General features: G+C 46.4%; 1 protein-coding gene across 4 annotated transcripts in view; it reads left to right on the top strand.

The window, feature by feature from the left end:
- The window catches only part of PPP2R5C (protein phosphatase 2 regulatory subunit B'gamma), a 1,570,607-nt gene that overhangs the window by 1,360,280 nt on the left and 185,249 nt on the right, over positions 1 to 25,078 (top strand). For all 4 annotated transcript variants that reach the window (XM_069637762.1, XM_069637761.1, XM_069637763.1 and 1 more), the window contains one exon: positions 12,880 to 12,981. In XM_069637762.1, coding sequence (XP_069493863.1) covers positions 12,880 to 12,981 — 102 coding nt within the window. The remainder of the gene's footprint in view (positions 1 to 12,879; positions 12,982 to 25,078) is intronic.

Genomic DNA, 25,078 nt, shown 5'->3' with positions numbered 1-25,078 from the left:
TTACATCCGGTTCATTTCTAAAAGGGATACATGACATTCTTACTCCCACCTCCAATTACATGCCACTGCTATGGGAGTCTATTTAAGATAAGGAGTACGTCGGAGGACACAATCCCTTCAAAGAACAAGTTACTTCTTACCTGGTAACGTTCTTTCGATGGGATGTTCCTCGAACGTATTCATTATCGCCCCTCCCATCCATCCCCGCAGTAATACTTCCCTTGTAGTTGCAGCTCACGCTCCTTCAAGGTCAATAGCCAATTCATGCAAGACTTATCTTATGCTACAAAACGGAACTGAGCAACGGACACTGCGCGTGGCTATTTATGAGGATGGTGATGTCGGCGCCGATACGGTGGCTGTCGAGGGACACCAACTCGGCGGACGTCGACGCGCATCGCCCTCTACAGAGAAAACATTTCCGAGGCCAGCAAGCTGGAGACGAATTATCTAAGATGAGGAATACGTCGGAGGAACATACCATCGAAAGAACGTTACCAGGTAAGAAGTAACTTGTTCTTCTGATGGTGGTTAATCTGCTTAGAATCACATACTGTGCATATAGTCCGACATCCAGTTGTAACTGCGAAGTATTACATCTTGTCTTTTGAGATTCGAAAGGGGACGTCGACATGGGCGTGCCTGTAATATTATCCATTTAACTGGGGGGGGGGGGTTGTCCTACCCTCTGGAATTCAAATCTTAGCAATAATTGAATGCAAGTTTGTTCAAACCCTTGTGAAGACGCACCTAAATGGGGCATTTATACATTTGTCCCATTGGAAAGCTGCTTGTGAAGACACATGAACATTCTGTTGTATTTACACAGCTTTTTATCGTTTAGCTTATTTGAAAGCAATTTGTCATATAAGCAGTTATGCCCAAAATGTGATACCCAAACATAAAGATTTACAGGCCTTGTGAATTAACATACAACTGTAAAACACAACTCATCAATAGGTATACATAAGTTGCCTGACAAGTAGTGTGAGAACCATATAAATAAATACAATGGTCACAGAGTCCAAGTAAGTTTTCTGATAGGGAGACCTCGATCGAGGTTCTCCTATGGCCGGCAGAAGTATGACCTCACGATAGGTCTATGTCTAGGTCTCATGTTAGAGATGTAGGTGCAGACATTGGTAGGTGCCCAGGGTGGTGGGCACGAGTGCTGCAGACGTTTCGGCTGAGATGATGGGAGCCATCTTCTAGGGCCATGAAAGTCAGGTCACACTGTGTCACTCTGTGTGAGGGACAAGTAAAAGAGCGAAATTGTTTTAAAAAAGCAGCAGAGTGTTTAAAAGGGTCAGAGGTAAGTATATACACTGGATAACGGAGCCTGTGCAGTTTCAGAAACCAAAGTGACACACTTAAATCTGGGAGCTCCACTTGCTGCTGGCTTGAACTGAGTGGCGGCGCAGCGGGTAGTGAAGTTGGAAGTCCGAAAGCGGACTCCAGGCTCAGATGTGGGCAACGCCTGGTGTGGGAGGGATGCCCTGGTGGGGGCGTGCGTCCTCCGGAACGTCTCAATGTGTATGAAATATTACTGAAGGCCGGATGAGGACACCTGACCAAAATGTAAATAACAGTAAATGCTGGGCCCTGGGATGGGGTGGGCTAATTCAGTGTGGTACTTAGAAGTAGGAGGCAATGAAAGTACCTTGAGTTCATGTTGATTTGGCAAAATGTAGAAGTCCAAACCCTGAGCAGGGAGATCACGAGAAGTGGAGCAGGCAAAATGGAGTTAAGGAATGGTGCGGGCGCAACCTGTAATCAATGGAAGGGCAGGTAAGTGTATTGGAAAGTCTATTAGAAAAGCCACAGCACCGTATGGAGGAAAGCGAGCGGGTGGAAGGCATCCAAGTTACCTGCAGAGTTCAGGCTCAGTGTGCAGAGGCTGGCGTCCTCTGCAGGAACCTGTCCTGGCTCTGGCATAGAGCTGCGAATGAGCAGTCTAAATGGAGTGAAAGCGCATGCGCCTGGGCGGTAGTGTCACTACGTTCAGCACAATTGGCTGGTGTGCATGAATGTGACAGTGTGTGGCACAAATGTTGTCAACAGTTATGGCAATAGCAATATGGACATGCAGCGCAATGATACCTGTAGGACAAATCAACGTTTGCATACAAAAAAATCAAAACAAGTCACTGAAAAGGGATTAAACTGGTTGCAAGTGTCCATAAGTCCAGACAGAGGCACATACAATGGTATTAATGAAGCGACCCATTGGGCTCCCGAATATCTAGACAGCGTTGCAGCATGTCATGAGTAAATCGTAACCAATCGGAGAAGTGAAGTGGATGGAGTCCTGTTAAGTATTGAATAGTCCTGGTTGTGCCTCATTCAGGCCGTTTATGGTGGATTTGAGTTTGAACATCCACCATGCTTCTTTAAAATTCAGTATATTTGCAGTGTTGACCTTCTCTTGAACTTTGTCGACAACCCACCAGGAGAAGGAGTCGGGGCCATGTTGGAACTCAATGAAATGGTTAACCAGGGGAGCGGTAAGGTTTTTACATTGTATCCTGGATCTGTTTTCTCCTATGCATTTGGCACTAACACTATCCCTAACGTGACATGTAGTGCACCCAAAATCCCTCGCGTCGAGGTCCCTCAGATTGTTTTTTTTCCCGCCCAATGTACTGGTCGCCTTATGCGGAGCTCTTCCAGAGACATTGTTATTGTTATACGTATCGACCTTTGGCTGTTTTATAATATATTATCTTGCTGTGTCTTCCCTTAACGGCCGTTTCCTGACCTACACCGAAGCCTGCACCACGGACCTTCGGTGGAAAGTGATCAGGTCGGCGCTGCCGACCACGTTGCGGGTCTTCTGGCCGGCCTACACAGTAGGGAGAGTGAGGTCGTGGTGGACGTTTCCTTTGTAAGAATGCCTTTACCTTCCCTCTTTGTTCCCTTGGTCTTGTCGTCACTGTATTATTCCTCCGCTATGGCTATGGAAAGGACTCCATTTAGGTTTTGTCCTTCATGCAAGGCCGAATTCCTGTGGAAAAACAAGCACCTTAAGTGGAATAGGTGTCTTCTTAACCACAATGAGGTGGCCGGTGCGGCTTGTAAGCTCCTGCACCCGAAGACACTAAAGGAGCACCGTGTTAAGCGGTGGGCAGCCTACGGGATGTCGCAGGCCAAGAGTAGTTCCCCCGCAGCCGCCCAGTGTGATGAAGTGCTTGGTGATTACCAGGGCTTCGAATCGGAGGCCATTGGTTCACGGCAGAGCGTTCCCGCTCTGCGTTGTCAATCCACGGCCCCAACAGGCACGAAGTGAGTCCTGCTATAGGGACTGTACATCCCGGCGACAAGGACGCACATTCTTCCCCTACTCAGTATGTCTTGGACGAAACAGTTGAAGCGTTCCATAGCACCAACGGGCACGCCGGATACTTCGGCAGTGCCCGTCGATAGTCGGGATCAGCAGCCTTCCCCCCAGTTGAGGCATGCGACCTGGAAGTCTATATCAAAGGGCGCTACCACCAATAGTCAAGCGACCGTCGAGATGCATCAGAAGAAGTCGTCGGTGGAACAGAAGAGTGGTCAAAGGACTAGTCGAAAACGAAGGATAAACATAAGGACTTGCCGAAACCTAAAGACTCTACAGTTAGGCCTGAAGATACGCCACAACCGTCGGAAACTCAAAAGGACTTTTCAGAGGGCCCTGGGTCTCTCTCTTCGTTGCTTAAAGACAAATCTTGATGTTCTAGATCAGCAGATCAACTAGAAGAGCCTTTCCCACCCCTAAACTCCTCTGGTTCCTCGATATGGACCAGAGAGAATTTTGAGGGGTGTATGAATAGGTTAGAGAGGTTTGTGGAACTCAAAGAAAAGCCCACACCCAAAAGGCCTCGAGAGGAGAGCCTTTTTCCTCCTGTTGCAAAATTTCGAAAGACCTTTGATCCTTCTCGGGAAGAAGAGACTTATGACCTCACTGATGAGGAGATCCCTATAGACCAATTCAATCGGGATGAATATCCATTTGGGGACCCTGCGGATGATCCCATTAACCCCACAGAGGGTTCGGAGGACACCCACGACCAGGTCGACCCTCAGCCCTGGGCATCACCTAATCCAACACCGGAACCTGACACCCTGTGTGTGGATTTCCCCCCTTACCACACCTACTTGACAGGTCTCCCCAGTTGACAACCAGATGGCGTTTAACGCTATCTTAAGGAGGGCAGCTGGACATTTCCAGATTGCTTCTCAGGAAGCTGTACCAGAGACCGATTTTGTCGAGGACATCTTGAAAGAAAAACCACCAACCAGCCAGGCTATTCCTTTGTTGAATTCAATCAAACGCTTGGCTCCTTCATTGTTGACACCCGCCCTAACAAGGGCAGTCAATCCTAGAGTAGAGAAACTGTTTCGCCCTTCCCCTTCTGACCCCCTTTACATCAGGGGACATATTAATCCAGATTCCCTGGTAGTAACTAAAACCAGGAAGAGGGCGGGGTCCCCCTGTCCACAAGGGAAGCACCCCCTGACAAGGAGTGCAAAAGATTATACGAACTGGGGGAAAAGGGTCACAACTTTGCAGCTTTTTCCACTCGCATAGCGAATAACACAACTTTGTTGGTTAGCTATTCAGACGCACAATGGAACATTATACAAGAGGGCCTTCTTGAAGTCCCTGAACCACTGCAGGCTCGCTGCTTTCCATTGTAGCTGAGGGCAAAGAGGTTAATCGGAGTATTCTCAAAAATACTTTGGATGTGGCATTAACAGCTGGCAGGATCTTGGCACAAGGTACCCTCCTAAAGAGGCATGCATGGTTATGAAACTCTGGTTTCAAACCAGAAACCCAAGCTTCATTAACAAATAAACTGGTGGAGGAGACTAACCTATTTGGGAAAGCAGTTGACAAAGCGCTTGAAACTGCTTAAAAGGAGCACAACACCCTCGACCAAATCACCCAGAGGCCTTTCCCAAGGAGAAAGAGCGGTTCTAGACGTTCCTTTGGTGGCCAATCTCGCTTCTCTCCCAACCAATATGGCTCAGGAAATAACTGGTCATCGCCCCAGGGAACCAGCTACGCCACCCCGTATCTCCCTAGAGGTCAACGACGTGGAAAGGGAAGGGGCTGGAATTCCACCCCTAGAGGCTCCCCATCCTCAGGTTAGAAATGACAAGCAGTTCTGGGTCCCCTCCGATGCCTCCCCAGTAGGGGGCCGGCTAACATAATTTCTTCAAGCACGGGAGGGGATAACAGACCAGTGGGTACTCAACACCGTCGCCCATGGGTACTGCATAGAATTCAGCCAGGCCCCCCAATTCAGACCTCCACGATCAAGACGCCTGAAGCAGGAACACCTGCGCATCCTGCTACAAAAGGTCGAGATCCTGCAGGAATAGGGTGCCATAGAAGTTGTACCTCTTCTACAGGTAAACAAGGGTATTTATTCAGTGTACTTCCTTGTACCCAAAAAGGACCTCACCATGCGCCCTGTATTAGATGTGCTCCCAGCGAGCAAGTTTGTCAAACCTCAAGTTTTGTATGGTCACTCTGCAGGAAGTAATTCCCCTGCTTACACAGGGGGACTACATAGTAACATTGTACATAAAAGATGCATACTTTCATATTTGTGTTACCAGCGCACAGAAAAAACCTCAGATTCATGATAGAAGACAAACACTATCACTTCAAAGTACTACCCTTCGGCATTGTCTCATCACCAAGGTTATTTACAAAGGTACTGGCAGTGGTAGCAGCTCACCTGCGCAGGCTATATGCCGGTCAGATAGCACAGCGAGTGGAGCGCTCGCTTTGACATCCGTGCAGGTTCAAATCCTGGCTGGGCCCAAACTCAGCCTTTCATCCTTCCAAGGTCGATAAATGAGCACTGCACACTGTGGGTAATAATAAGCAGCGCTCAGATCCGCGAGTGTTTGTAGCGCTATATAAATGCTAAATTATTATCCATTTTATCCTTACCTCGATGACTGGCTCATAACGGGATTCCTACGGAACATTCCTGTCAAATACTCAAGACGATAGACCTCTTATTCAGCCTGGGATGCTCAATCAACGAGAAGAAATCCAGCTTGGACCTCAATCAAGTCATACAGTTCATAGGGGCTCTAATTCGAGTGAGGGACGGCCTCGTCTTCCCCTCCAACAAGAGGGTCCAAAACATGTTTAAAATTCCTCAATATGTAGCCAGTCAGGAGGTGACGGTACGCAAGGCAATGCGACTGTTACGAATGATGACGTCATGCATTTATTTGGTTCCTCATGCACGGCTGCGCATGCGTCCAATGCAAGAGTGGCTGAACAGCCAGTGGTGTCAGGCCAGCGGACAATGGGACGATTTAGTGGTTGTCTCGCCAGCTCTCATTCTCTCTGCAGTGGTGGTCGAGGGAAAATCTCTTGAAGGGAAAAGTCCTTCACCATACCCGCAGTAGAAGCCACTCTCACTACAGACGCATCTCTCATGGAGTGGGGCCCTCACCTGCTTTAGCAAATCGGCGCACATAGTCCGGTCCTCAGAAGAAGCATCCAGCCACATATGTCTGTTGGAGCTATTAGCGATATTCAAAGCTCTGAAAGCCTTTCAGACACAACTGCAAGGAAATACGGTCCTGATCCTTACAGACAGCACCACAGCCATTTGCTATCTGAACAAACAAGGGGGCACTTAGTCTCCAGGGCTGTCTCGGCAGAGATTTCCCCACTACCCATGGAGTACAAATGGCGATTAGAAGAAGACATTGTCTCTGATTTTGCAGAATGGGGCTTCCCAGAGATCGACCTGTTCGCAACTCTGGAGAACGCTACCCCCCCAGAACCGTTCGAAGGGAGAAAGGACTCTGGATCACAGGGTCAGGGAAATGTGTTTACACCCCATTCACCCCCCCCCCCCCCCGCCCCGACTGCCCTACTCAACAAGATAGTGCACAAAATGCACCAGAAACTAGTTACGATGATATTGGTGCCCACCAACCCTGGTTCGCTCATCTGATAGAGATGTCCCTTTCTCCTCCAATGAAACTGCATTGCCCGTACAACATGTTGTTTCAAGACAAAGGGGAGACACTTCACCCATGCCCGCAAACACTGAATTTAGCGGCCTGGCTCCTGAGGTGATAGAGTTCAGGCACCCGCAACTCCCTCAGAGATGTATAGACATTCTCAAAGAGGCAAGGAAACCTAATACACAATATTTCCATTCAAGTACGTGGAAGCATTTTGTCATCTGGTGCAGTTCTAAGAGCATCAACCCCATTGACTGCTCTCCTACATATATTGTTTTGTACCGTACTCATTTACTAGACTCAGGCCTGGTTTTTAACTCTCTAAACTCTCTAAAGGTTCACTTGGCTGCTTGCTCGTTCAGCCTACACTACGTCACAACAGAAGGTGTTGTGGTGGAAGATACCAGTTATTAAGGCTTTCATGGAGGGAGTAAAGAGAATTTGCCCTCCCATTTCTAACCCGGCTCCTGGATGGGACCTAAATGTGGTGTTGACTTGACTTATGGGGTCGACATTCGAGCCCATGCATGAAACAAGTCTCAAGGATCTCCCCTACAAAACTGCCTTTTCAATAGCTATTACTTCCATAAGGAGAGTCGGTGAACTACAGGCCCTCTCAGTTCTAGACCCCTTTGTTACAGTTCAGAGATGAGATGGTTGTGCGCACTCACCCTAGATTTGCGCCTAAATTAATTTCAAGGTTCCATGTGAACCAGTCCATAGAACTATCTGTTCTTTCAGAACCCCTGAAGCATGGGAGAAAGAAGCCTGCACACACTGGATGTATGCAGGGCAGTTATCTTCTACGTGGAAAGAACTCGACCACTAAGAAAAACAAATCCATTTTTCATTTCAGTGGCAGCCGGTAGAGGAGACCCTGTCTCCAAATCTACTATCTCAAGGTGAATTGTCAAATGCATCACACTCTGTTACACTCTTGCTAAGAGAGAACTGCCCTTCAAGCCTAGAGCACACTCTACTCGAGGCACAGGGGCTTCCATAGCAAATGTTCCCCTAGAGTCCATTTGCAAAGCGGCAACTTGGAGTTCTGTACACACCTTTACAAAACATTATTGCCTAGACACTAATTCTAGGTCTGATTCTCAGGTGGAACAAGCAGTACTAAGACATCTTTTCGCTACTGTTCCTTCTCACAACCCACCTCCAACTCCAGGTACTGCTCGCTAGTCTATGCACAGCTTGTGATTCTAAGCAGATTAACAAGCATCAGAAGACATGCATTACTTACTGTAAAAGAATTTCTGATGATTGTATCTGCTTGGATTCACATGCACCCACCCTTCCTCCCTGCTCGCATGGAAGGAACATAGACGTCTATTGCTTTTTTCTCTTCTCTCTTTTCTGTACTCACGATAGTCATAAGGCTCCCTCATGTCAGAAAAAATACAATCGGAGGGACCTCGACGCGTGAGGGATTTTGGGTACACTACATGTCGATTCTCGAAAGACAAGATGCAATACTCCGCGGTTACCACTGGATGTCGGATTATATGCACAGCATGTGAATCTAAGCAGATACAATCATCAGAAATGCTTTTATGGTAAGTAATGCATGTCTTTCAAGCCCAGCACACTGAATTCGGGGAACTGTGGCTACTCTAGCTTTCTTTGCAAAAGTGCCCTTGGATGCCATTTGCAAAGCTGCCACTTGGAGTTCTGTACCTTCAGACAACACTACTGTTTAGCTACACATTCAAAAGGTGACACACAAATGAGTCAAGCGGTGTTCTCACATCTTTTTGCAGCTCTTCCTTCAAATAACCCACCACCTTCTTCCGGGTATTGCTTACTAGTCTATGCAAAGCATTTGATTCTAAGCAGATCCACAAGCCTCAGAAGGCATACATTACTTAACGTAAACGTATTTCTGATAGTTGTCTGCTTAGATTCACATGCGCCCACCCTTCCTCCCCTGTTGGAGATGAAGGCTCTGGGGCCAATCATATATATTTCACACTTTATAGGAATGTACCTATACTTCACGCATACACTGCATACTCCCTCGTGTCAGAAACAAAACCATCTGAGAGACCTCGACACGTGAGGGATAATGGGTACAGTAGACATCACCCTAGGGATAAAATTACAAACTTATCCAGTCGACATCCCTTTTCGACCTTAACAAACGTGCAATACTCTGCAACTACCACTAGATGTTTGCCTTTGCAAAGCATGTGAATATGAGCAGATGCAAGCATCAGAAATAAGATTACGGTAAGTAATTGTAGGGGAGAATTCTCATTTCTGTGCTAATTCCCTTCAACCTTAGATACCCCCAGCTCTTTTGCTGGACTTTAGGACTTTAAATTTTTCATCCTGGAGTGAGACCTTTTTCTCTCACTCATGCATTTTTTATCTGATTTGGACTCTGTTTCTTTTGGTTTCGGAGTCTGGCAAACTCCATAAGCATCTACCTTTTGTATTGTGACACACAGCAGCTTCAGTGCAGTGTCATAGAGAAGTCATTTGTATTGCTCGTAAGATTTAAATACCTTTTCTTGGGTAAACTACTGTTCCCAACAGTAGTTTAAGTGAAATTGACTTTACTTGCCTGTTTTCCTATGTAGGTCCAGTACACCCCATTTTATGCGAAAGTACTGGGGGGTTACTTAGCCCCTTTTCCTAATTACTCATGTCACATTTTTTGTTTCCCTCACTATATTTAATAGCTGGTGGCAGTGTTTGGTTTAATTTTCCTACCATTGTGCGTTTTTACCGCAGGCCGAATCCTCAGCTGCAGTATTGCACCCATGGTTGCCCTTTTGTCAATGTCCTTGTCTTCTTTTTTGCATTTCTTATTGCAAGGTCTTTCTTGGGTTTTACTCGGGGCGCGAAACCAGGTTGAACCCTTTTGTTCATTTTGTCTGTGGCAGGCTTCAGTGCTGAAACCCGCCTCTCGCTCCAGTGTGTCTGGCAGGGCAGGAAGAGAGGGAGGTCCCCCGAAACTCTGTCTTTAGTCTCCTTGGTTACCTGAATGAACCCAGTGCTGATCGGCTGGCTGGCTGGCTGGCTGTCTGGCTGTCCTTGAAGGACAGCCACCCTACTGTGTGAGTGACAGCTAGGCTGTGTATGAATAGGAGAAACCTGCATAAAAGGTGAGGTCTCTTGAACAGAAGGCAGAGTCGACCAGTGGAAGAAACATCCGACGAAAGAAACTGGAAGAGAAGCTTGCTGTACCCTCCTGGACCGTTGAACTACCCGGTAAAGCCCTGCTGCATTGCTGAAGCTCCAATTTCGTATCGGCTAGAGAAGCCAAGAACAGACTTCTTCCTTTTGGGTTGGTGGGACCAACTGACCCCCAAGACAAACTTTGCTGAAACCCCTCTCCCTGCTGGCTGTACTTCCTTGCTGCTGCCGGAACCAAGCCAGGGGTCAGGATACCCAGAACTGAGTGCATAGTCTTTAAGCAGGACCCGAGCTCCAGGTAGATCCGGAGAACCCTGCCGAAGTAGGACGATCCATGCCTGAGTCACCTCAACAGAGTGCTGGATCCCAGAAATAAGGGGAGCCCATCAAGTGTCCAAGAACCGCAGTGGTGCTTTTGACCAGTAACTGAAACCCCAAAGTGCCGCTGAGTTGGAAAGAGCCCGTAGCTGCCGACGACCTTTGAACTGCAGTGCAGGAGTCCTCGATACGTCCTCCCTCTTGACCCCCCGATGGAGGCCCAGGAACCCAGGATCTGCAAGACTGCGACCAGAACAGAGGCCCGTTGGATCCTCTTCTTCCAACTTAAGGTACTGTCTTGACTATAGGGGTACTTACCTTTTTGGTCCGTAGTTTGTTTGTTCTCCCTGGAGACGTACAGTAGCTACTTTTTCTGCAGAGTTGCTTGCAGCTTTGCCCTCGACAAGCCTAACCGCTTGTGGCCCAACAGTGATTGTTTTCCTACAAACTCTTAAAACATTGTGCAATACTTTTGTGCTATCTTAAGAAGTGTCTCAGCTCCCTAGACATTGTGCCTAGTGACTTTGGCTGTCCTGGCTCCCTGCAGACTCTTCTGACCCATTGACTTTAGTTTTAACTGTCCCTCAGAGGTGCTACTTAACTTGTATTGCTGGGAGAGGCCTAACCTAGACTTCATTGGGACGATTGGAAAATATTCACATGCCCTGAGAACCTGTTAACCTTTTTCCTTCCCTAACCTTTTCCTTTTCCACAACCTCCGTATTGCATTAAGTGTAAAAAGTGATATATCAATGTCCACAGTGTCCTAGTAATTGAAGTCACCCCAGGGTGTAGGAAGTGTTTGTGACATCCCAAAAGGGTATCTACTTGCTTAACTTAATTCTAAGGAAGTGTTGTGAAGTGTATTTTTAATGTTACATATTGCCCTTTCTAAAGAAGGCTTATTTAACACCAACCGTTAAATAGATAATTATTTTACTAGAAAACCTGGAGTATAAGTGTTACTTGAATACAGCTCACATTTACCCCTCTTGAGATAAGTCTGGCTGCTCAGTCACTCTACCAACTTGTGTAGTACACACCGATACCAATAGGTGGGTTATCTATTACTAAGCGGACAAGGCTGGTTTAGTCTCCCACCGGGTTACTACATTCAAGCTTGCCTAGCAGTAATGTAAGCCATATATATTAACTTGTATTGTAATGTTTTATTTTTATGTGCACGTGCGCACACACCTACCAACCTAACCTCGGAACCAACAGAGGCAAAGAATAAGCAGCCTGAGGGCATCGACTGGAAAGAGTAATGTGGTTATTTGGTGCATGTGGTATGTTGAGGAATTACCCTGTCCATGTCAACCATCTAGTTTAGCACAAGTTGTCATACACTGGACCAACCACAAAATGGCATACTATGCATTGCATGTGACTCATAACTGAAGTTTCAAAACGACTTTCAGTGCTAATTAACTTTTGTCATCTGAGTTGTGCTATGGTTCATGCAAGTCGTGCAACCTCAGTTATCAGATAGTTCACGGGCCTGCCACCTGTGGCTCTCTGGATTTTCTGAACTTGAACGCCCAAGAGTCCTCACCATTAACTGTGCTGGCTAGGGCTGATGGCAATTGTAGTCCAAAACATTTGTCGAGCCAAAAGTTACAGATCTGTGAACAGTGCAACGTCTGTCAATTCAGTGGTCAAAGTATTGTACAAGTAAAATTGGTCAAAATTAAATGTTCAGTTTTCATCATAGTTTCTCACGGCCAGGACCAAGTTATCTGAGTCAGCGCTTCTGTGCAGATTTTGTAGAACCATCGACCACAGAGAATGCCCAGGGTTAATCCAGAGAAGGAATCAATATTTTAACCGTTGTGTTAGACGCCTCAAATGTAGACTTGGATTTATTATGGAAACGTATGCTCTTTGATAACAAAATCCCTCTGCAATTGGCGGTTGTTCGTTTTTTAAAACTTGAATGTAAACTGATTTAATGTGGAGAGAAATGCAGAATTACTTTTAAAATGTATGGTAAATGTAACCTAATAAGAAAGCTCGTATCACGGTAACCACTGGGATTTAACATATAAGGCTAGTACGAACTTTTACTGTAATGAATTGCTTTCTCGGCCAAATGCAACTCAGTAAGAAAACTTGTATTAAGGTAGCTACTGTGATTGAATGCAAAAGGAATTTAAGAATGTTTGCTCTTTTTATTCTCTCAACCTTATTCTTTTAATTCAATGTAATGAAATACAAAGAATCGCTATCTTTGCTAATTGTTTGTTTTAACCTGTTTTGTAATAATTTTGTAAAGGTTTCTTTGGAACCACATACAAATAAATAAAATAAAGTTTCTCACAAGTTAGAAAAGTTTGGATTGTAATCCGATTCTATTGGTGCTAGCAAACATTTGGAACAAGGTTTTGTTATCTTTAATAAATTATGGTTCTCATATTGCACTTGCAGAACGATACACGGGTTAATATACAATGCTTTGAAACTCTTCATGGAGATGAACCAGAAATTATTTGATGATTGTACCCAACAGTTTAAAGCAGAGAAACAAAAGTAAGTTTAAATGCTATTCTATATATCTGTTGATGCTAGTTCATGAGCTGAAATGTGCTTTTTCTGGTAAGTTATAAATAACATTTGATAATTTGATGTAAAATTGTGACTGTAAACCTTGTTTTACTATGCATAAATCAAATGTGATTCTTACAAAATATACCATTTGCTCTTAGTATTAACTGACATTTCCTGCTTTTTCTTATCTATTCAAGGATCGCACATCTTCACCACTAATTGCTAATTTACAACCACCTTCCTAAGGGGGTGCCTTAATAAAAATTATTTTTCTGTCTCATTTGAGACGAGCAGCTGCATGTTGTACGACATTCTGTGGTGTCTGTGGATTTCAGGAGTCACGTTCTAGTGTAGTGTGGCTTATGGATGATTAAAGCATTGTAATGTTGAAGGGATCTAGAACTGGCCTTCCTTCCAGATACATTAGATGTTGTAGCTAGCAGCTGTGAACACATGCTGCTTGTGGGTGTCATGATCTCTGCTTCCAAAAGATCAGGACTTGCCCGACTCCCTTGGAAGCAGACCCATAACCCCGGTTCCGAGTGCCAGCCAGTCCCAATTGGGACCTTTTGGACCCTGTCCTGGCGCCAGTGTCACCAGGCTCATAAAGATGCCCAGTCCCAGCGCTGGAAGCGCCGGGCTCATAATGCTTGGGTGGACTTACCTGCAGCAGACCATGCTGCTTACTTACCTGCCAGTTGAACCCCTGATCCTCTTCTGTTTGGGACTACTTTTCCTGTTGGGTGGGGCAGGAGCCACTCCCTAGGTTCAGAACACTGGAACTCTTCTGGAAAGCAGGAACTCTTTTCTTACTAGGCGTGGCTGTGGAAGGAGACACCTAAGCACTACAGGAGGCTATTTAAACCACACCCGATGGATGAATCTTGCTTTGCGTTATTCTGCATTCTCTGCAGCAGAACGCTCATCGTGTCTTCTGCTTCTGATCCTGGGCCTAAGGGAACAAAGGCTTACCATCCTGGAATCCAGTCTTCAGCAGCACCTGTAAAGACAAAGAAAGAACAGGTTAGCACTACGGTCTTCAGTGGCAGCGCATCTCTTACCTGGTCCATCGGCTGTCACCAACGCCTCGCGCTGCATTCCGGCATCTGAAAGACAAAGGCTTACCTACTCTTCGCATGCTCCGGAGGTCTTCGCACTGCATCCCGCATCTGAAAGACAAAAGAAGGTGCGTTTAAAGACATTGGGCAACTTTATTACTCACGTGCCATTACTCCTTCCCACGCCGAATCCAGTGGGTATTCCAGCACCCTTCAGCTTCTCTAAAGCTCCGAACTTGTACCTGCAAGATAAAAGGGACAGTTAGTGCGCATCGTGAAGCAGGCTACAAGCGCTTACTTACGTGCTTCCAGGCGCTTCTATTCCTCACGCGGGTTCGATCCTCAACTCTCATCAGCCCGCCATCCGCCATCACCGGAACCCTGCAAAACAAGAGATATCATTACAAAAGACTTTTAAGACATTTGAAGTGCCCAGAACTTGGCGTTCGTGCAGTTAACGAAGGACAGCAGTCCTCTGAGGTCAAGAGGCCTGCACCCTTATCCAGTGAAGAAACTGGTTACGGCACCCTGCCCCGAGGCAGATGGAGAGCTCGGCGTTCACTTACCTAAGACATCTTACTCTTCGAGTCAGACATACAGTGCACAGAGGTCCAGCCCAAAGAGCCAACCGTGTGTTACACATCACCTTTGAAGACACGGCATTCACCCAGTCAAGACCGGCGTCTCTGCGGGAATCAGGTGAGCGTTACAGAACGCAAAGCCTACTGCAAAACTCCCACCCAGGCGCTATGGAAACCTCGGATACCGACCAGCTCGCCCAGTTACTTGGGGAACTAAGAGCAGAAGTGCATGCAGCCCGTCAGGAAACGAATGCTCTAAGAAGGGAACTGATTATTTCCAAGGAGCGAACAGACGATCTCGCTAGACAATTGCTACAGTCACAAGCCGGACAAACTCCGTTACCCGCATCAGGGGCAAATCTTCCTTCAACATCCTCTATGAACCCAGTGCAGATCAACCTACCTGGGAATGTACCTCTGGCTCCGCCCGAACGATTTTCTGGTGACCCAAAGAGGTTTGCAGTATTTATTAATCAGTGCCGGTTGCACTTCTTATGCCGGCCAGCAGCCTTTCCAACTGATCAAGCTAAGGTAGCTTTCGTGCTTTCGTACCTTAGTGGCAATGCGGCAGACTGGTCGATCCCTCTAGTTAATCAAGATGATCCGGTTCTCCATGATTTTCAAGCTTTTCAGCTCAGTATGGAAAAACTGTTTGCAAGACATTCACAGGGGCAGGCCTTGGACAATGAGCTCCTTTCATTGCGACAGGGTAATCAAGACCTTTTGGCTTATATTGTGTCTTTCAACAGACTGATAGTGGAAACGCGATGGCCTGAGGACAAAAGGATTACGCTGTTTTATAGAGGTCTACGTGGAGAGCTCAAAGATGTGTTAGCCCAAGTAGTGAATCCCCCGCAAGACTGTTCGGACTATATTGACTTAGTCGTTCAAATTGACCACAGACTGCAGAACAGGAAGGCCGATCGTTCCAAGTTTGATGCTCGAGTATTTTCCAAACCACCAACTCCTACCAAAGGAGTAGACTCCAGGGAACCCATGCAAATAGGGGGCCTGAAAGGACCACTAACACAAAAGGAGCGGGAAAGGAGAAAACAGCTGCAATTATGCCTCTATTGCGGAAACTCGGGGCACTTTCTTCGAGACTGTCCGGTGAAACCAGCCAAGAAGGCAGTAGGAGCTGCAGTTACCAGGGTCACAAACTCTGAGCAGGGAAACGACCTCGCCCGACAAGAATAGAGGTCCTCTTGCCGAGCGTTAAAACCAGTTCCGTGACCTCGCATTTCGTGATACCTATGGTCCTCATTAGCCCTGAACATCCGGATCGATTACATGCGATTGAAGCTTACGTCGACAGCGGTGCCATTGGCAATTATGTGGATCATGAAATGGTTTTGAGGATGAATCTGACTCTTTGTCCAAAGGCTGTAAAGGACGTCATTACTACGATGGATGGTATGGAGATAGCCTCCGGACCAGTAACGCATACCACCCAAGAAGTGACGCTAGTAAGTCAAGATGGACACCATGAGAAGATCGTGTTCGATGTGATCAAGGCCCCTCAGTTCCAGATTATTCTAGGAATTCCTTGGTTAGAGAAGCACAATCCTCAGATCGATTGGCGAGCAAGAACGGTTCAGTTTCCAGAATGTGTCTCTACTCGTCACCCTCGACCTGGTGTTGCACTGGCAGCAATTTCCTCGGAGGCTCCCCAGTTACCTCCTGAATACCTAGAATTCCAAGATGTTTTCCGGAAGGATCAGGCTAACTCTCTTCCTCCTCATAGGTCTTATGACTGCCAGATAGACCTCATACCTGGATCTACTCCTCCTTGTAGTAGAATTTATGCCCTCACCGAGCCTGAGAATCTTCACCTCCGACAATACCTGCATCAATACCTAGCGAATGGGTTTATCCGTCCTTCCAAGTCCCCTGCTTCCTCAGCTTTGTTCTTCGTTCAAAAAAAAGAAGGGGACCTTAGAACTTGTATAGATTATCGCGCCCTGAACCAGATCACCGTTAAGAATAGATATCCGTTACCTTTGATCCCTGAACTCCTGGACCAAGTCAGAAAAGCATGCATATATACAAAGCTGGATCTTAGAGGAGCCTACCACTTGGTACGAGTAAAAGAGGGCGATGAATGGAAGATGGCCTTCCGCACCAAGTATGGGATATTTGAATATCAGGTCATGCCCTTCGGACTTTTCAATGCCCCGGCCGCCTTTCAATATTTTATGAACGATGTCCTCAGAGAGCTCATAGATGTGTGTGTTGTTGTGTACATTGACGACATCCTCGTTTATTCTTCATCGGAAACTGAACATCGGAAACACGTGAAAATGGTCCTCGAGAGATTGCGTCAACACAAACTTTTCGCTAAGTTGGAAAAATGCGTTTTCAATGTGACTGAAGTTGAATTCTTGGGATTCATATTATCACCTAGCGGAGTGCGTATGGATTCAAAGAAGGTCGATGCAATTCTCAAATGGCCATCGCCATCCTCCGTAAAAGGTGTTCAAAGCATGTTAGGCTTCGCTAACTTTTACCGCAGGTTTATCCCCGAATTCTCTCGAATAGTCCAGCCCATCACCGCCTTGTTAAAGAAAAACAAACGTTTTGAATGGTCTACGGAGGCGGAACAAGCTTTCCAGATTTTGAAGACTAGATTTATCTCTGCACCGATCTTAAAACATCCTCGCCCAGAACTCCCCTACATCGTTGAAACTGATGCTTCGAGCCTTGCCATGGGGGCAGTTCTATCACAAAAGGACCCAGTAACCAATCAGTTGCATCCCGTGGCATTTTGGTCCCGTAAATTCTCGCCTCCTGAAATCAATTACACTATTACTGATAAGGAACTTCTAGCTATCAAGTCCGCCTTTAAGGCTTGGCGGCATTATCTTCTGGGGGCCCGACACACCGTTACTGTGATTACAGATCACCGAAACCTGCAATATTTGAAAACCGCAAAAGCTCAATCCTCTAGGCAACTCCGTTGGGCACTATTCTTTGCCGAGTTTGACTTCATAATTACCTATCGACCTGGTACAAAAAACGGTAAAGCTGATGCCCTTTCTCGGATGGGAGTGGAAGAACATTTGATCAATCCTAAACCTGTACCTATCATTCCAGAACAAAGAATTCTAGGTGTAATCGCCACACAATCCATAGAGGAAGTTAAGGATAAAGCCAGGCTACTGGTAACTCCAACAGACATACAGAATTGGCATCTGCAGGGAAAGGACTTTACGGTGAAGGACAACCTATTATGTTTCCAAGAACGGTTATACCTGCCCAGCACAGATTTACAGAAAAAGGTAATCTCTTGTTATCACGATTCTTTAATGGAAGGACATCCCGGTATGACCAAGACCTCGGAAAAGATCAAGCGCTACTTCTGATGGCCGTCTTGGAAAAAAGATATCAGACTTTATAATGTCCTGTGGAGTATGCGCCCAAAACAAGAGTCAAAAGGAAAAACCAGCCGGCCTCTTACGCCCTATTGACATCCCGCCTCGCCCTTGGCATACGCTTTCTATGGACTTCATCACCGATCTACCTCCATGCTCCGGATACAATACGATCCTAGTAATCGTGGACCTATTCTCCAAGATGGCGCATTTCATTCCACTCAAAGGCTTACCAACAGCAGCAACTCTGGCCCGAGAATTTCTCGAAAACATCGTCCGACTGCACGGTTTTCCTTCAGTTCTAATTTCGGATCGAGGTAGTCAATTTATTTCTCATTTTTGGCGAAGTTGCTGTCGGTCGGCTCAAATTGATGTGAGACTTTCGACCAGCCACCACCCTCAAACCGACGGACAAACCGAGAGGACCAATCAAACTCTGGAACAGTATTTGCGCTGCATGCTACAACAAACTGAACAAACTTGGAAAGATATCCTTTGGATAGCCGAATATGCCTACAATAACTCTGTCCACTCGGGAACTGGGAAGACCCCGTTTTTTCTTTTATACGGTGGTCACCCTCGAACCTCGGAGTTGGATCCACTCCAAGATCTTGGAACACCAGCAGTAGACCACCTGCATTCTACAATCACCCAAGCCTTTAAGGAAGCCGTTTCTCACCTTCAAAGGGCTAAAGAACAATACAAGAAAGGAGCAGACCAACATCGGAAGGAAGCCCCCCAATATCAAGTAGGAGATCAAGTCTGGTTATCCACCAAATATCTACCTCTAAAAGGACCACGCACATTCAACCCAAGATACCTTGGTTCCTATTCCATCACTACCATAGTAAATCCAGTAGCGGTCAAGTTGGACTTGCCCCCTCACATGAAGATACATCCGGTCTTCCACGTCTCTCTATTAAAACCCGTGCAACCTCAAACCCCACTAACTACATCTCCAAAACCTATTCTAGTTGATGGAGAACTCGAGTTTGAAGTCAAAAGCATCCTGGATTCCAAGATCTCCAAATCTAAATTATTTTACCTGATTGACTGGAAAGGCTACGGTCCCCAAGAAAGATCCTGGGAACCTGCAGAATATGTCCACGCGCCTCGTCTAATCAAAAGATTTCATCGAACATTTCCTAACAAGCCCAAACCCCCGGAGAAGCCCGGTTTGGGAGGGGCCTTGAGGGGGGGGTGCTGTCATGATCTCTGCTTCCAAAAGATCAGGACTTGCCCGACTCCCTTGGAAGCAGACCCATAACCCCGGTTCCGAGTGCCAGCCAGTCCCAATTGGGACCTTTTGGACCCTGTCCTGGCGCCAGTGGCACCAGGCTCATAAAGATGCCAAGTCCCAGCGCTGGAAGCGCCGGGCTCATAATGCTTGGGTGGACTTACCTGCAGCAGACCATGCTGCTTACTTACATGCCAGTTGAACCCCTGATCCTCTTCTGTTTGGGACTACTTTTCCTGTTGGGTGGGGCAGGAGCCACTCCCTAGGTTCAGAACACTGGAACTCTTCTGGAAAGCAGGAACTCTTTTCTTACCTAGGCGTGGCTGTGGAAGGAGACACCCAAGCACTACAGGAGGCTATTTAAACCACACCCGATGGATGAATCTTGCTTTGCGTTATTCTGCATTCTCTGCAGCAGAACGCTCATCGTGTCTTCTGCTTCTGATCCTGGGCCTAAGGGAACAAAGGCTTACCATCCTGGAATCCAGCCTTCAGCAGCACCTGTAAAGACAAAGAAAGAACAGGTTAGCACTACGGTCTTCAGTGGCAGCGCATCTCTTACCTGGTCCATCGGCTGTCACCAACGCCTCGCGCTGCATTCCGGCATCTGAAAGACAAAGGCTTACCTACTCTTCGCATGCTCCGGAGGTCTTCGCACTGCATTCCGGCATCTGAAAGACAAAAGCTTACCAGCTCTTCGCACGCTCCGGAGGCCTTCGGCGCTGCATCCCGCATCTGAAAGGCAAAAGAAGGTGCGTTTAAAGACATTGGGCAACTTTATTACTCACGTGCCATTACTCCTTCCCACGCCGAATCCAGTGGGTATTCCAGCACCCTTCAGCTTCTCTAAAGCTCCGAACTTGTACCTGCAAGATAAAAGGGACAGTTAGTGCGCATCGTGAAGCAGGCTACAAGCGCTTACTTACGTGCTTCCAGGCGCTTCTATTCCTCACGCGGGTTCGATCCTCAACTCTCATCAGCCCGCCATCCGCCATCGCCGGAACCCTGCAAAACAAGAGATATCATTACAAAAGACTTTTAAGACATTTGAAGTGCCCAGAACTTACCGTTCGTGCAGTTAACGACGGACAGCAGTCCTCTGAGGTCAAGAGGCCTGCACCCTTATCCAGTGAAGAAACTGGTTACGGCACCCTGCCCCGAGGCAGATGGAGAGCTCGGCGTTCACTTACCTAAGACATCTTACTCTTCGAGTCAGACATACAGTGCACAGAGGTCCAGCCCAAAGAGCCAACCGTGTGTTACACATCACCTTTGAAGACACGGCATTCACCCAGTCAAGACCGGCGTCTCTGCGGGAATCAGGTGAGCGTTACAGTGGGGCCCTGTTATTCCGTTCTTGAATAAAGTTACCTTCCACTCAATGTAGTAAGGAGGTTTCCTCCATTTAGATTTGGCACTACTAAGGCTCGGACTGCGGTACAGAAATCTCATGAAGGAAAGGATTTGAAGGGTGCCTGAGAGCAGGCAACTGCATGTTAAAGAAATGTAATGAGCTCAAGCTACAAATCCTACATATTAAATGAAAGAAAAACATTGTTTCATGTTGTTGTGCTTTATTTAGACTGTCATAAAGGCACATAAAAACCACACATCAACAATTAATCGCAATAAACAGTCGTAATAATATGCAAGGTATTACGTAGTTGTACAGCAAAACATTAAAGCAATAAAAACAAAAACATAAAATCTGAAAAGGAAGGCAAAACTTAGCCTCCCCTTCACTTGACTATTGTGCCTCACAAGGATTTAACTCAGTATGGGTGAACTGCACTCAACCTTTACCCACTCTGCCCCCCCTTATCTTGGGTATATCTATGTATTTGTGTATATTAACAAACACAGCCACTGTGCTGTCCTTGTATAGCATATGCAGCCTGTGCTGCCCTTTACTTTGCCATACCGATCCACTCTAGCATATTTACCAGCCATACCTAGCCATCTGCATAATCTCCAGCAACTGCTATATCTGCGTATCTGCCTATACCTAGCTAATGCCTAACCTGCACTCACCTAGCTCAAGCTCAATCTGCCCATTGTGTATGCTCCTAGCCTAAATCGAATTTGCCGATTGTGTATGCTCCCAGCCTAAATCGAATTTGCCTATTGTGTATGCTCCTAGCCTAAGTCAAATTTTCCCACTGTGTATGCTCCTAGCCTAAATCAAATTTGCCTACTGTGTATGCTCCTAGCCTAAGTCGAATCTGCCCATTGTGTATGGTTCTATCCCAAGTCCAATTTGCCCATTGTGTATCAGGCCACATCCACTATACTAAACATGGCCTCCCACCACTCCAACAGGCTTCCATGCTCTGACTCCATTCCTCCTACCCCGTTCCTACCAGCCTTAATCACATATGAGTGCCATAACCACCTCCCCACAGCCACCCCTCCCACCAATGCTGCCCCTAAGCCTAAATCCACTGACAGAATCACATCTCACACACCACCAGTGCACATAAACACTAGATTAGGAGCCCGCACAACCACAGCACTCACCAAAACTCACAAACCCACACTGCAGACACTCCTCCCACCTACCACAATCACTCCTACCTCGAAACCCCAGCATCCCACCACCAAACACCACACCAACACCGCTAAACCTAGCACACATGAACCTTCCCAAATCCAAATTGCGCTCTTTAATTTCAGATCACTACAAGCCCATGCCACAGAAATGCATGACTTAATCTCCGACCTCAAGCTAGACGCTCTAGCCATTACAGAAACTTGGCTTCATGAAGCTTCTGGACCAGCCATATGCCAGTCCCTTCCCCCCGGGTACATCATCCTCCGTCAAGATAGCCCAACACACAAAGGCGGAAGTGTGGCCCTAATAGTCAAAGAAACACTAAATGCCAGACAAATTAAATCTATCACATCTGAGAACTCCGATGCCCTATCAGTAAAAATCTCCTTCACACCTAACTACACCATGACAATGCACCTTATCTACCGGCCTCCAGCCTCACTCCTGAACTTCCAAGCCGACATCCTACACCTCATAGATAACCTCAAACCAAATACTAAAGCCATACTCCTAGGAGACCTGAATCTCGGATTCAATGACACAAAGGACAAACACAGCAAAACCTTTGCTAAAGCCCTTCTGGACTTACAATTCATCCAGAGAACTCTGCCACTCACACTAAAGGCCGCATATTAGACTGGTTAGTCGACCACAACTGTAGGGTAGATATCAGCTCAAATACCCCACAACCTTGGACCGATCACCACCTTATCCACTTCTACATCCCAACGAATGTAGCAATCACTCAAAACCACCCCCCATGCCAGCTGCCCTAGCCAGATCCAAAAAACTACTCACCAAAGAGAGAATTTGCCCACTCCTAGAAGTCTCAGCATTATCATAACCCATCTCTAATAACCCTAAAGAACTAGTCGAACTTTACAATACCACTATTAAAGAGGTTATCGACACAATTGCCCCATTAGAGGCCAAAAGAGCTAAACAAAACTCTTCCAAGCCAACTCATGGTTCAACCAAGACTACGAGACCTAAAAACACTCAAAAGACACGCTCTAAAAACATGGCAATCCTGCCCCTCTGCGTGACTCATACCCAACTATTGTTAAACAATACAAAAACACCAAAGCCAAAGCTGCTACATACAATCCTAGAATGGACAATGCCTAATCGCACTCAAAAGAACTATTTGCTATCTTCAATGAGCTAGTCATACCTCCCACGTCCAAACATCAAACGGTCAAAGACGAGAAATGGTGTAATGACATTCAGAAGCCTATCCTTGACAAAATAGACCTACTCCAACAGAAAATCAAAGCCAACTTAGACAATCTACCAAAGTTCCCCCCACAAAAAACGAGAACATCCCCTAACCCTAAGCACAATATCCGACATGATAGCAACCCACCACCGCCATTTAACTTTAGAAAGGTAACCATTCCTGAGGTCTTACTCATTATGAAACAAACAAAACCCTCACTCTGCAAAGGGGACATCTGTCCAGCAAACATAATCAAAGACTCCGCTGAGTCCCTAGCGCCATTCATTGCAACCTTTATCAACGCATCATTTGCCACCGGCTCAGTACCCTCCTTTCTCAAGGAAGCCTGGGTTCGCCCACTGCTAAAAAAAAAAAAACACACCCGACTCGCCTAACGACTACAGGCCAATCACAACAGTGCCATTCTTGCTGAAAATCCTGGACAAGGCTGCTTATCTACAGATACAAGCCTACCTTGACCTGCACAACATCCTAGGCAAGACAAAGTCCGGTTTTCGTCCACCCCATGGCACAGAGTCAGCGCTACTCGACCTAAAAAACCAACTCCTAAGAAATATGAATAAAGGCAAATGTGCCATCCTCCTACTCCTCGACCTGTCGGCTGCGTTCAACCTAGTCGAACATAAAATCCTAAAGACACACATCACCAATACAGCTCACTTCTCTACTGAGGCCACAACTTGGATCTCATCCTTCCTGGAGGGCAGAGCTATGAGGGTCTACTCAGACCAAGCGTCAGCCGGTCCCTCCCCTATTAACTGCGGAGTACTACAAGGTTCCTGCACCTCCCCCACACTATACAACCTATTCACACTCCCTCTATTCAACAACCTAGAAGAATTCAGCATAACATTCACCAATTATGCCGACGATACACAAATTCTTCTCCCATTAAAAACCCTACAAAACACATATGCTATCATCCAGGCTGGGATGGCAGCCAATGGCCTCTGTCTCAATGGAGATATGACAGAGATCCTACTGGTAGGACCAAAAGAATCCCTCAGTAAACTAGACAACAAATACAGTAACTTCTTAATTGAGAACTGTAATTTCAGTCTCCTGCTTTAAAAACTCTGGGAGTATACCTAGATTCAACCCTGTCCATAGACAAACATGTTAGTTACATCTCCTCCTCAGCAGCACTAACAACTAAAATAATCAGTGCAATAAAGCCTCACCTATCCACTGTAAACTGCCTCAACATTGCTAGGGCCACCATAGGTACCAAATTGGATTACTGCAAAGTCCTCCTACTAGGAACATCGGCCAAAAACATTAATAGACTTCAAATCACACAGAACAACGCCTTGAGAGCTGCCCTCAATATTCCTAGGAGGGAACACATCTCCTTAGCAAGCCAAAATGCCCACTGGCTCCCAGTCAAACAGCGCATCCAATTCAAGACTCTCACCATTACCCACAGATGCATAGCCCAATCTGCCCCTAGCTACCTTACTGAACGTATACAACCAGTACAGACATTCAGACCCAAAAGGGACCTGTACGCAAACCAACTCTCAGTCCCCAAATTCAACAGAGCTAAAGCTGGCGGTTCGAGTTTTGAAGTTCTAGCTCCAAAATCTTGGCACCCTCTAACCCCCAAACTGAGAGCTGAAACATCCCTCATGGCCTTCAGAAAAGCACTGAAAACTATCTTATTTAAGTGATTCCTACTTAAAACACCACTGCAATGAATATTGGCTACAACTTACAACTGTATCTATGCTCATTGTTCCCATGTAACCTCGGAACTTTAGCTATGTCTGAAACCATGTTCCCATTGTCCTTGTAATATTCACCTGTGCCAAGTAAACCTTCTTGTAACAGCGCCACGATGCCCGAGGGCAGTTGTGCACTTTAAAAATGCAAAATAAATAAACTAGTTTGCTCTTGTAGTGGATTATGCCCCCCTAGGGATTCTTCACCTTGGATAGCTTCATGTTTTTGCAGATCTCTGAAATTTTCGACAGCAGGAGGCGCTGTGCAACATCGGCGTCCAAGTCCCTCGATGCGCCTCACACTCTGAACTGAACTTGTC

Source organism: Ambystoma mexicanum, chromosome 14 (genome assembly GCF_040938575.1).
Source record: "Ambystoma mexicanum isolate Mex_15411 chromosome 14, UKY_AmexF1_1, whole genome shotgun sequence".
Lineage (NCBI taxonomy): Eukaryota > Metazoa > Chordata > Amphibia > Caudata > Ambystomatidae > Ambystoma > Ambystoma mexicanum.
The sequence above is the reverse complement of the archived record's forward strand: the minus strand, read 5'-3'. Positions and strand labels throughout refer to the sequence as shown.